This window comes from Typopeltis vanoorti, chromosome 26 (genome assembly GCF_054136105.1).
Source record: "Typopeltis vanoorti isolate ZY-2024b chromosome 26, IOZ_Tvanoo_1.0, whole genome shotgun sequence".
In the NCBI taxonomy this organism is placed as follows: domain Eukaryota; kingdom Metazoa; phylum Arthropoda; class Arachnida; order Uropygi; family Thelyphonidae; genus Typopeltis; species Typopeltis vanoorti.
In genome coordinates this window covers 15,667,660-15,680,605 of record NC_143574.1, presented here as the reverse complement: position 1 = coordinate 15,680,605, position 12,946 = coordinate 15,667,660, and the positions used below count along the sequence as shown (strand labels likewise).

The window sequence follows — 12,946 nt, the reverse complement described above, 5'->3', positions numbered from 1 at the left end:
GATCAGGAGTTACCCTCCCTGGAGGGTTTAAGGTGACCATTATCTTTGATTATCTACTCAGTAAAATAGACATACCACCTGAAATCAGCTTTGCATTGGCTACAGAAACATTGGTATCATTGCTACATGAAGGTGGTCTGTGTGCTAGGTGACTGGTTAGGCTGTATACCCTTATCCTGTAGCACAGGAGAGAATGTTTTAGGTCAAGACTCAATGTCAACTGGACCTATGACCAATGGGAGTTGGTATTGTTTACAGATGAGTCCTTTTTTGCCATATACAAAGTGATAGCAGGCATGTTCTGATCTGGAGAGAACTAAGAATATGTTATCATCCCTCTAATATTTGTGAAAGGGACACTTAAGATGGAGATAGTGTGATGGTTTGGGAATACATCTCTTTCTGTGGGTGCAATGACCTGTATGTGCTTTCTAGCAGAACCATGAATGCTGCAACTTATAGAGATGATGTCCTGGATCCATATGTTCATCTGTTGTGGGTGCAATAGGAGAGACATTTATCCTACAACATTGAAACTTGTGGCCGATTTCTTCAAGAAGAGACTATCATACATGTGGACTGACTAGCCAGGTCTCCTGACCTTAATCCTATTGAGGTTGTTTGGAATGCTCTAGATAGATAAATGTGATGCTGCTTTCACCCCCTGCCTTTCACAAAACCATGAGAGATTAAGGAGAGTTTTGCAGGAGCAATTTGTGTTATTACCAACTTGAATTCCTGGACACCATTATAAACAGTATGAAACCTTGTGAGGGGTGACCTCATTGAGGTCATCATCCCTCATTCCTTATCAAGACACTTTGACAGTCTCATTTTGACCTCTTGTTTTTTACTAGTCTTCTTGTATCCATTTATTGCCGAATTAAACTGTTTATTTTACATTTAATACTGCTTTTCACCATATTAAATAAAAAATTCATCATAGAGTATGAGTTATCATGAATTTTCTCTTTGTCTCTTAATTTATGCAAACCAATATATATTAAAAAAAATCTCAAAAAGTTAAGAAACACTGATTTACAATATGTCACATATTAAGTAGATAATGAGTAGCTAGTATCATGTCAGTTTCAGTTATTGTATATACCATTACTAGCAGAACTGGAGTTGTGTTAATCTGTGTACCTAGAGCCAAGTAAATATCCTTGGCTTGAATTTTGAATTCCTTAATATGTTTTTCATATAGGCTTAGGGTGCTATTTATTGGTAAAATGCCAAGGCCTGTTATAAACCACAAGGTTTTGAGTGAAAGCCACATATAGATTTAGGCCTATTAACCATCTAAAACTGACATTCCTGAATAAATCAAGATCCTGGTTATTAGCCAATGGAAATTTTCAAAGGATATAATGGCAGAGGTGGAAGGTTGTAAAGTGTGGTGAAAGTGACTTTGTTTTGAATAAAACAAAATGCAAAGTCTAGTCAGTTCATCAAAATACAAAGGTTGCATCCATAAGTCACTTGATATACACTGGGCAGAGATAGTGGAGCATATGGAATAGGAACTCTTTATTTATAGATAGGAGATGAAGAGGATGCATAATTAAAGCTATTCTTAACAAGGGTTTTCACTATGTGATATTTTTATGAAGAATGATATGGTGCATTTTTCCACAGCTTCAAGTATCCCAGTAGTAGTAGTATAATGAGAAGGCAAAAGGGTGCAGTCTGATTCTTTACTTGCTAATTGAGCCTTATCAAAGACTGCTTCTCACTAGATGTCCTAAGACCAGTCAGACACTGCATTCAGTTTGACTTCTTTAAATGGAACAGTTGTTTTTACAAGCAACTTTTTGGCCTGGGTATGGGACGTCCCTTATCCTTTCCTCTTGTGCAGATTTCTCCATGGAAAAAACTTCAAAAAAAGTTTCTTTCTCAAGCCAGTCCAAAATCTGCTGTCTAGAGATACTGTATATTTATTACATATTTATAGTTTTGAAACATGGTATATCTCATTTAGATAACTTTCTTCATTTTCTCAGTGCATTTTATTCAAAAATTCAGCTCATGTTAAAATTAGAAAATGATGGTAAATTTTTCCTTAAAAAAAAAAAAACAGAAGGTGATATTTCATTAATCATTTACCAAAAGCCCATACATTCTGGACCTTATCCTCATTCTTCATGATCCATCTCTCCACTGTACCTACAAAAAACAACAACAAAAAAAACAATATAATTCACACTTTAAAAAACTAGCAGTCTGTCCTAAAGAAGATATATCCAATCTCTTCTCTGCAATTTGTCTCTAGATATTCCAAGAACACTGTTCAATGGATGTTATTTTGTAATACTTCTCCTCTCTAAAATCCCAACATTTGGTACAGAGGCTCTGTTTTCTATACATTGGGAATCTTTCTATCAAGGTTGCTTACCTACTCAATAGTAATAATATCCAAACTATCAATAGCTATCTCAGATCTCTGAATAACCTCTTCTACAAACAACTTCCAGGTGTTTATAGAATTCCACATTCTTTGATCCACCTTACATATGTCAGGCAAGCAGTTTTGAAATAAGAAAGAAGGAACATCTCAGTGACATAGCATATACAGAAGAGAAGAAAAATTTGGTTTTGCACTTTATTTATCTACCAAAAATTACACTATTGATTGTGATACATTATCCATAAGATAGCTTCCTTTCTCATTAAAGAATTCATTACCATCCTTCACTCACATGGCTTCCTTAACTGAAAACCAGGGACTTATTTTAAACGATGTCCAGAAATTACTAATCATAAAACCTCCCGTAATGGGAGAGGCCTTCACCCTACAGTGGGTAGAAATATAGGCTGTTTACTTCAGTTCAACATACTTCAGTTCAACTTTTCCAACAATCACTCAAAATAATCGTAGCAAATGGGATGATGTGTGCCATGCATCATTAGTGCTTTCTTTCATGATTAGTAAAATAGAAAAGAGGGCAATACTTGGCTTACTTTTAATAATTTTGTGTATGTTAAAATTGCAGTTAATTTCATATTTATATTGTATTTGTTAAAAAAAAGTTTGAATTTTATAGTTTGTTTTGTCAGTCTACTTGTTCAAATAGTACTGATCTTTGGCTATTTTTAGTTTCTCTGCAAGTGGCTGTATTTATTTCTTCAATTTAGAACTTGGCAGACTCATCATATGACAGTGATGTAGTTCTTCCATGTGAATTAGTTGTATTTGTATTAACGTTTCTTTTTTAGGGTTGTCAAGGTAAAGGATTTATATGTGGACATTGTGAATCAGATGAAGTTTTGTTTCCATTTGATCATCAAACAGCTGCATGCTCTCAGTGTTCCTCCATTTACCATCAGTATGTATTAAAGCAGAAAAAAGTTTCTACTCAGAAATTTTTTTTTAAACTAATAGAAAAACTAATTTTTCTAAAGTTGAAATAAATTATGTTTTGGTAATAGCATGCAAAATTTTAAAAGATTATCCACATTGATGCAATGTCCCATCACATATGAAGGTTGATCGTCCAGGCCAGCCTGGTTGACCGAGTATTAGTGCATCTACTCTCCAGCCAACAGGCTGTGGGTTTGAATCCCACTGTGGACATGGATGTTTATGATTGTCTAAGTTGGTGGGAGAGGGGGATTTCATTGCCCAGTGTGAGATCACCTCCCCACTGACTTGATAAAGTTCTGTGTTTGGTCCCTAGAACAGTTTCTGGACTCTGTAAAAAATTGGTAAAAAATACCAAATATATATAAACTCAATAAAATAGGGGGAAAAAAAATCTCCCACAGTACAAATGCACTATAAGTTTACAAATAAACCTTTCATGGGTGGGAGCCACATAAAGAATCTCCAGATCAGAATTTGTTTTGTAAGGAAATATATAGTTCATAACTCTTATTGTAACAGTTATGTTGGAGGTTTAATGGATTTTTTACAACACTCAAAAAGAATTAAAATAGAATTTAATACTTCCTATATTTCGTCCTAGTCACTAGGACATCTACGGGGATTACAAAAACAATTAATGTAACATGCACAAAAAAACTTACAATACTAAGCCCAATCACGTGGGTGACAATAAAGTCCTATCTAGGTGGAGCGCCCTCTAAGGGCGGTAGTAGGTGGCCTGGAATGTAAGGTGGGACCTCTGGTGATGAGTGTTTCCCAAATCTTCGGAAGCTTAATGCAACCGTATTTGTTAAGATTTGGTTGGTTTCTGAGAGCTGCTGCTGCTGCTTCTAAGAAAAGTCTCTCTTTCTTGAATTTGCTGTGGTGGAGCATGGTGGTTTTCTTCTATGATACTCTGTGGGTGGTGTCCAAAACATGGTCAGCCAAGCCTGAATGGCCATAGTTGTGTTTAACGATGTACGATTTGTGTTCCTCCAGGTGGATGGATGCTGATCTGCCTGTCTGTCCAAAGTACGCAAGCTTACAGGAACAGGGTACTTTGTAAACTCCAGGCAGAGAGAGAGGAGGGAGCTGATCTTTCGTAGAACGGGTAAGGGTAGCAAGTTTGCAGTAGGGCTTATATGCTGTGTGTAGGTTATACTTTTTTAGTATCTTGGCTATTTTTTCCGAAGTGCCTCGGATGTAGGGTATGGTGATGGCATTTTTAAAATCTTGTTGATGAGAGGGACGGGGAATGGGGGAGGAATTGATTATTTTTTTGATACTATGTTCGCTGTAGCCATTGGAGAGGAATATCAAAAAAATAATCAATTCCTCCCCCATTCCCAATCCCTCTCATCAACAAGATTTTAAAAATGCCATCACCATACCCTACATCCGAGGCACTTCAGAAAAAATAGCCAAGATACTAAAAAAGTATGACCTACACACAGCATATAAGCCCTACTGCAAACTTGCTACCCTTACCCGTTCTACGAAAGATCAGCTCCCTCCTCTCTCTCTGCCTGGAGTTTACAAAGTACCCTGTTCCTGTAAGCTTGCGTACTTTGGAAAGACAGGCAGATCAGCATCCATCCGCCTGGAGGAACACAAGTCGTACATCGTTAAACACAACTATGGCCATTCAGGCTTGGCTGACCATGTTTTGGACACCACCCACAGAGTATCATAGAAGAAAACCACCATGCTCCACCACAGCAAATTCAAGAAAGAGAGACTTTTCTTAGAAGCGGCAGCAGCAGCTCTCAGAAACCAACCAAATCTTAACAAATACGGTTGCATTAAGCTTCCGAAGATTTGGGAAACACTCATCACCAGAGGTCCCACCTTACATTCCAGGCCACCTACTACCGCCCTTAGAGGGCGCTCCACCTAGATAGGACTTTATTGTCACCCACGTGATTGGGCTTAGTATTGTAAGTTTTTTTGTGCATGTTACATTAATTGTTTTTGTAATCCCCGTAGATGTCCTAGTGACTAGGACGAAATATAAGAAGTATTAAATTCTATTTTAATTCTTTTGGAGTGTTGTAAAAATTCCATTAAACCTCCAACATAATGTCCTCACAGCACTTAAGCCTCTACACAAGGATACTGTAACAGTATTACAACACACAAAAAAAAACACTACTAAAAAACACTAAATTATAGAAGATTTATTGATTAGCTTATATTTCACTTGATTTCAAACCAGAATCCTCAGAGCACAACAGCATGTTACAGTTTACACGTGATAATAAATAAGTGAAACAATTTAAATTGCAATAGATGAAAAGTCTAAAGTCCTGATATGACACCCTCTAATGTTGTATAAAAGAAGTTATTACAGTTGTGTAGAAGTTGAACTTAAGATGACTGTCTCCCAAATATTTAGCAGATTAATGCAGCCATACTTGTTAAGGTTAGGAGAATATTTCACAGCTATTGATGACTAAAATAGTCTCTCTGACCTGTAACAACTTCTATATAGCACATTAGTTTTCTTCCATATAATCCTGTGTGATGGAGTGTCCAAAGCATGGTCTGCCAGTCCAAAATAATGGTAGGGAATGTATTTCTTGTTAGTTTTTTTTTTATTTTTTTTATTGTAATTGTGAAGTAAATTTTGTATTATATGGTAAACTCATACTCAGCATTAGCACAATTCAAGATAGGCACCATATAAGCATAAGAAGTATCATCATAAAAGAAATGAAACTGGCAGAAGACAAATAAAACATGCAAGAGTCTTTTAAATAATGACTATTCAACTATATAGAGTATTCAACACTAAACCACAAAGATAACCTGGAAAGTCAGGCAGTTGAGTGATATAGAACTTTAAAATGAGGAATTGGACAGTGAGACTTATTTGTGCCTCTGTCTCAAAGAAGATGTTCCTAAGTAAGAAGTTGAGGAATTTTTTGAGTCATTAGAGAAATCAGCTTACATGAAGAAAAAAGAAAACTTCATCTTTGTTGGAGATTAAATAGCATAGTAGGAAATGCCAGTCCAAAATAATGGTAAAGAATGTATTTCTTACGGTTAGTGTTTTTTTTTATTATAATTGTGAAGTAAATTTTGTATTGTATGGTAAACTCATACTCAGCAGCAGAATTCAAGATAGGCACCATATAAGCATAAGAAGTATCATCATAAAAGAAATGAAACTGGCAGAAGACAAATAAAACATGCAAGAGTGTTTTAAATAATGACTATTCAACTATATAGGAAATAAGTATCATTCACTATGTTATTACTGAACATAGGACACATAATTCAGGATGCAGAGAACTTGAAATAGGAAGTGATTGTCATTCAATTTTGAGCAGGAACGATTTCACTATATGCCTCCCAGGCTGAATCAATTGATTGATTCAGCTTGGGAGGCATATTATGTTGTTCACAAGGATAGAAAAAATCTGAAATTTACCTTGGACTCAAAAAGGTTAAAGTCATGGAAAGATGTAAGAATGTAGAAGATAAATAACAGAAAGGCAGTAAAATGTTCTGGAGGATTTTGAGAAATGTGTTAGGCTCATGTGCTGGTCAGAATTCATGTTCGATGATTAGTATAATGAAAAAGCACAAGGAATAAAATAAACAACAGTTTAATGTTACCAATATTTCTTCTGTCCCAGACATATCTTTAGAGACAATATAAATTGTAACAGACACGCAAGTAACAGAAAGTAAAATTAAATTCTAGGAAGGGTTTAATTTAACAAACCATCTGTAAGCACTAGTAGGAAACCTAGATTTTATTAAAGGATGCCTAAAAATTAATAGTTCCTGTATTTTGGGAAGTTTAATGCATCTGTACATATTTAAATTAGATTTTTAAGGGCAGCTGCTGATTCTTAAAAAAAAAAAAAGCCTCTCGTGTTTGAATCTATTGCAATGAAGCATAGCGGATATTTTCCTATTCTGTGTGTGGTGTCCAAGGCTTGCTCAGCTGACCTGGCTGTCTATAGTCATTGATGACATGTTCTCAATTTGGTCTTATTACCTAGATATATTAGAGACACATTTTTCTTTTGCCCCTAATCAATAGGCATATACAGAAAACTGACTCACACTAGCCAGATATATTGGTAAACTTTCCCATCATTCTGCCCCCCCAAGAAGTATGGTATTATTAAGATACTGATGGCATAGTTTTTTTCTAACTAATGGAGATATCAGTGTTTTTTCTAACGAGCCATCTCTTGTAGCTGACTTGACCATATTGATTCCATGCCTTCTAATCTGATGGCTGCAATTACAATAGAATTAACAGCATACTACTTAATCCTTCTCTCAATCGTCAACCTTATATATTAGAGACACATTTTTCTTTTGCCCCTAATCAATAGGCATATACAGAAAACTGACTCACACTAGCCAGATATATTGGTAAACTTTCCCATCATTCTGCCCCCCCAAGAAGTATGGTATTATTAAGATACTGATGGCATAGTTTTTTTATAACTAATGGAGATATCAGTGTTTTTTCTAACGAGCCATCTCTTGTAGCTGACTTGACCATATTGATTCCATGCCTTCTAATCTGATGGCTGCAATTACAATAGAATTAACAGCATACTACTTAATCCTTCTCTCAATCGTCAACCTTATAAGGTTCCTTCGTCCTGAAAGTTGGCTTTATTTTATGGACAGGGTGGAAGGTCAGCCTACCGTTCAGAAGAAAAATTATATCTGTAATCATAACTATGGACAGTCAGATCTGGAAGACGATGCCTTGGACATCCCACATAGTATCACTTTGGGAAAAAAAAAAGCTGCTATACTTCATTGCATCAAGTTTTCAAATATAAGTTTTTTTTAGAATCTGCAGCTGTCCCCTTAAAACAAACATAATTTAAATAAGTATGGATGTGTTAAACCTTCCAAGAGATAGAAACGTAATTCTTAAGCACCCTTAGTTGAATTCTATGCTTACTACTAATGCCCTAGCAAGAATTCTGGAGTTTAGTCTGGAAAATTTCAATTTACTTTGTGTTTGTTTTCTACAATTTATATTTATTACTGAAGATGTCTCTGTAACAAATGAAATATTGGAAGTATTAAACTGCTGTTTCCATTTCACTACAAGTCTGAATAATAATGCAGAAAGAGTACTTTAAAATGAAATCAGAAATGAAAAAGTGAAGAAATGAAATGAACAAAACCTGAAGATATTCTGAATATCTGCAAAATTACCTATTTGGAAAAATTATGAAATGAAACAAACAGTGAGAATATTGGTAGAAAATATTCAAGAGGAATGCTATCATGAGTACATATCACTACTCGGAGTAGAAAAATCTATCAGAAATGTGGAATGGCAGCTGCAGTAGTATGATATATGATCAGAAATGCTCCAATACCAGAGAGATAAAAATTTCTCATTTTATTTCATAGTATCCATATTACTCATCTATAAAAAATGGAAATGAAAACTCATCACTATCATAACACTAATTATGGGTATAGACCATATTGGTCTCTTCCGGTCTCATTATCATCCAGTATCCTTTTTTGAGGTTTACCCTTCCTTCTCTTTCCATTTGGCTTATATTTTAGTATTTGTTTAGGATATTGGGTGTTAGCCATTCGGTTTACATGTTCTATCCATTTTTGTTTATAATTGTTTAGTTTTTCTTCTATTGATTTTGTTTTTAGTTCTTTTAAAACGTCTTTGTTCCTTTTTTGGTCTAATAATGTGTATTTTGCAATTCTTCTCATAAATCTCATTTTACTTGTTTTTATTCTTTGTTTATCTTGTTTGTTTATTGCCCAAATTTCACTGCCATATAATAATGGGGGCACTGCTAAAGTATTCTATATTTTTAAGCATGTTTCTTTTTGTACTATATATGGATTGAGTGTTCTATTTAACAGGCCTATAATCTGTAAAAATTTTGAAGTTTTTAATTTTATGTCTTTTTCTCCTTCATATGATATTTCACATCCAAGATAACTGAAAGTATTTATCTGTCCTATTATTTTATTATTAATAACTATTTTACTTCTAACTGGAGTTTGTCCAAAAATGCCATTGTTTTAGTTTTATCTATGGAAATTTTCATTCCAAACTGTTCTACTATAACATTTAATTATATATTGCTCTTTGTAAATTGGTAGAAAATATTATTATCTTCCAATCTGATATTATTACCTGATCATCTGCAAATAATAGTGTATTTATTTTGTTATTTCGAGAAATTTCTATACCTTGATTGTTCAAGGTGTTCCACCGTATTAATATTTCATTAATGTAAATATTTAAAAGTGTTGGAGACAGAGTGCATTCCTGTCTTACTCCTTGGTGTATAGATTGTTTTTCAGACAATTTTTCATTTATTTTTATTTTTATTTCATTATCTTTGTATATATTCAATATTGCATGTAGTAAAATATTAGGTATATTTTTTCTTTGTAATATATCAAACAGTATATATCTTTTTACTTTGTCAAATGCTTTTTCATAATCTATAAACAAAATATGAGTTTCTAATTAAATTCTCTTCTTTTTTCTGTAAGTAGTTTTAAACAGAAAGCTGCATCCATTGTAAAGTGTCCTTTTCTTAATCCATTTTGACATTCTAGTAATATTTTTTCACTGTATATTTCACTGTATGTTTTTCATTAAGTATTCTACTATATATTTTGTTGCATCTATTCAATAAACTAATACAATAAAGTAGTTAGCAGGTTTTGTTTTATCCCCTTTTTTAAATATAGGTATTACTATACTTGTATTCCATTCTATTGGTATTTGTCCATTTGTATATATTTTATTTAAAAATTTTAATAATCTTTGATGAAATTATAGGTATTATTTCTCGGAAAATTCCCATGTTACTCCTCTTAAAAACTATTATTTTTACAACTATTTTGCCTGCTTTCGTTTAGGAGTGCTCCTTTTTTTAATGTCATTGGCTTTTTACTCAAGAATTCTTAGGGCATTACAGATGTATTATAGAGACAAATATATGCAGAATAATATAGGAAGAAAATTCACACATACCTTTTTTTGGATGTTGTTGGCTGTTTTCTTTCTGCAATGTGCATACTTCTGCTGTTAGGCTGTTAAAAGGAAGGTTTTTTTTTTTTTTTTTTTTTGGAAAAAATGGGGGAGGGGCTGAGGCAATGTGGGAGAATTAATTTGAAAAACCCGTTTTTTTATATAATATATATATATAATATTATCAAGGGTGGGCAGAGCGCTTTTTTGGAGGGGGAGAAGAGATGAAAAAAGGGATCTGAAAATGGAAATTATTTTTTTTTTGAGGAAGGGGAAGGAGTCAGGGGAGGTGGTTAATGGGGTGCAAGCTGTTTCGACTGTTCTTCGTCATCGGAACTCATGGGGAAAGTGGATCTATACAATTTGGAGTTTCTCCCATCTTTTCCTGCTGATTTGCAATTTTTTATTTTATTTAGGTTGTCCTTTAATTCTTTCATTGTTATTATATCATTTAAAGTATTCTGTAAGTTTCTGGTGTAATTATTTTTGATGCCAGTATTATCTGTCCAAAGATCTGTAAAGTAATCCAAGAATTCTTTTACATCTATTTCACAATTTATATTTGCAGTTTCTTTTTATATCTGCATTCATGTGTTTTAGTATTTTGTATGCGTTGGGTCTTATTTTGTATATGTCATTTTCTAGACATGATACAAATTTTTCCCAGTTTCTCTGTGTCTCTTTCTGGTTTTATTTTTCACTATTGCTCGTCTTTTTTTATATTCAGTTCATCTTCTTGTTTTTTGCTACTTAAACATCTTTTAAAAGCCAGCTTTTTATTTTCAATTATTGTTTTTATTTCATTGTCCCATATATGTAATTTTTTTTATTTTATATTTTTTGTGTTCCTAAACTTTCATGTGCTGCTGATGTAATAATTTCTTTTATATTATTCCATTCTTTCTCAATGTCTTCATTTTCTTGTATTTTTTCTAAGTAGCTATTAATCCTCTGTTGGTATAAATTTCTTATACTTGAATCATTTAGTAGTCTTATTTTGTAATTATATTTTGTTTCTCTAGTTTGTTTATTTTATTTTTGTATTTTTTGTAGCCAGTTTGGTGGAAACCTTAGTTTTGCCTGCACTAAATAGTGATCTGTGTCGATTTCTAGCCCTCTTCTAACTTTAACATCTAGGAAGAAGTTTGCTGCTTTTTCATTTGCTATAAAGTAGTCAATTATTGAATTTTGTCCTCTTGCACACCATGTATATTTATGTATATTTTTGTTTGTAAAATGTATTCATTATTTTTAAATTATTATATATTATATAATCAATGAGTCACTTTCCATTTTTGTTTACTGTTGGTTCTCTAAATTTTGGTATATTATTGTTACTTTTTTTCATTCCTATTCTGGCATTAAGATCTCCGGTTATAATTATAGTCTGTTTTATTTAATTTTTCATATATTCCTTGTAGCTCTTTGTAAAAGTAATCATTTTCTTCTTCTTTTCCTTTTTCAGGAGCATACACTCCAACGACTGTCAAATTTTCTTTATTTAATTTTAATCGCACTTCTAATATTCTTTCATTCCAGTATTCCAGTATGAAATGAAAACTGAATGTGAGAATTTCAGAGGAATTTCTCTACTGAGTGTTCCTGGTTTATGCAAGCATACTTGAGAAAAGACTAAGAAAAGTTGTGGAAGGGAAACTTGGAGAAGAGCAAAAAAGAGGTTGTCAACATCAGATTTTCACGTAAGACAATAGTTGAGAAATCATGGGAAGGTAACCAAGGATCTTTAAAGTTTTATAGATGTGGAAAAGGCACATGACAAGGTGCCAAAAGAAATGCCATTCAAAACTAGAATCATATGGTGTAAATGATACATTATATTGAGCAATATATATATATATAGTCTGTATTTGAGTTGTAGGTCAGCAGTTAAAATTTAAGGAGGTACAGAAAGATGGTTTAATGTTAAATCAGGTGTAACACAAGATACATTATCTTCACTACTGCGTATCATTTATATGGATCACATTATAACCAATATCAAAATTGGAGCAGCTAATCTTAGCTCTTTATGCATATGATGTCATACTCCTAAATAAATCCAGTACAAGTCTGCAGGATTCCCTAACTAAATTGGTAATTCTATAATAAGGTTGTTATAAAAACCAGCAATAAAAAGATAGACTATGAAAATTGGTAGGAACATTGAATACATCAACTGTATCCTGAATGGAGAACCTATAGAACAAGTAATATGTTTCAGCTATTTAGGCACAATTTTTAGTGAAGATGGGAAACTAATTATTGAAATACAACAGAATTGGTAATGCTGGTATGGTAGGAAATCAACTAAGTACATGTATATGGAATAAGAGAGAAATTATGCGCAACTAGACAGTCTTCAAACCAATTTTAACTTATCGATCTCAGAACTGTGTTAGAAATAAAACACTTGATCAAAGCCTGGACACCACAGACAGGAGAGTTTTGAGATAAATTAGGGGTGTGACCAGATGGCATCAATTGAAGATTCATATTAAAAACAAAGGATATTGGGAAGGAACTTGATATTGTTAGCATTCAGGAATGTGTGTGTGTGTGTGTGTGTGTGTGTG

At 33.3% G+C, this 12,946-nt stretch overlaps 1 protein-coding gene across 7 annotated transcripts in view; it reads left to right on the top strand.

The window, feature by feature from the left end:
* DEF8 (differentially expressed in FDCP 8 homolog) overlaps positions 1–12,946 on the top strand; it is a 165,270-nt gene that overhangs the window by 132,281 nt on the left and 20,043 nt on the right. For all 7 annotated transcript variants that reach the window (XM_090414992.1, XM_090414993.1, XM_090414997.1 and 4 more), the window contains one exon: positions 3,217–3,326. In XM_090414992.1, the coding sequence (XP_090271118.1) occupies positions 3,217–3,326 (110 nt within the window). The remainder of the gene's footprint in view (positions 1–3,216; positions 3,327–12,946) is intronic.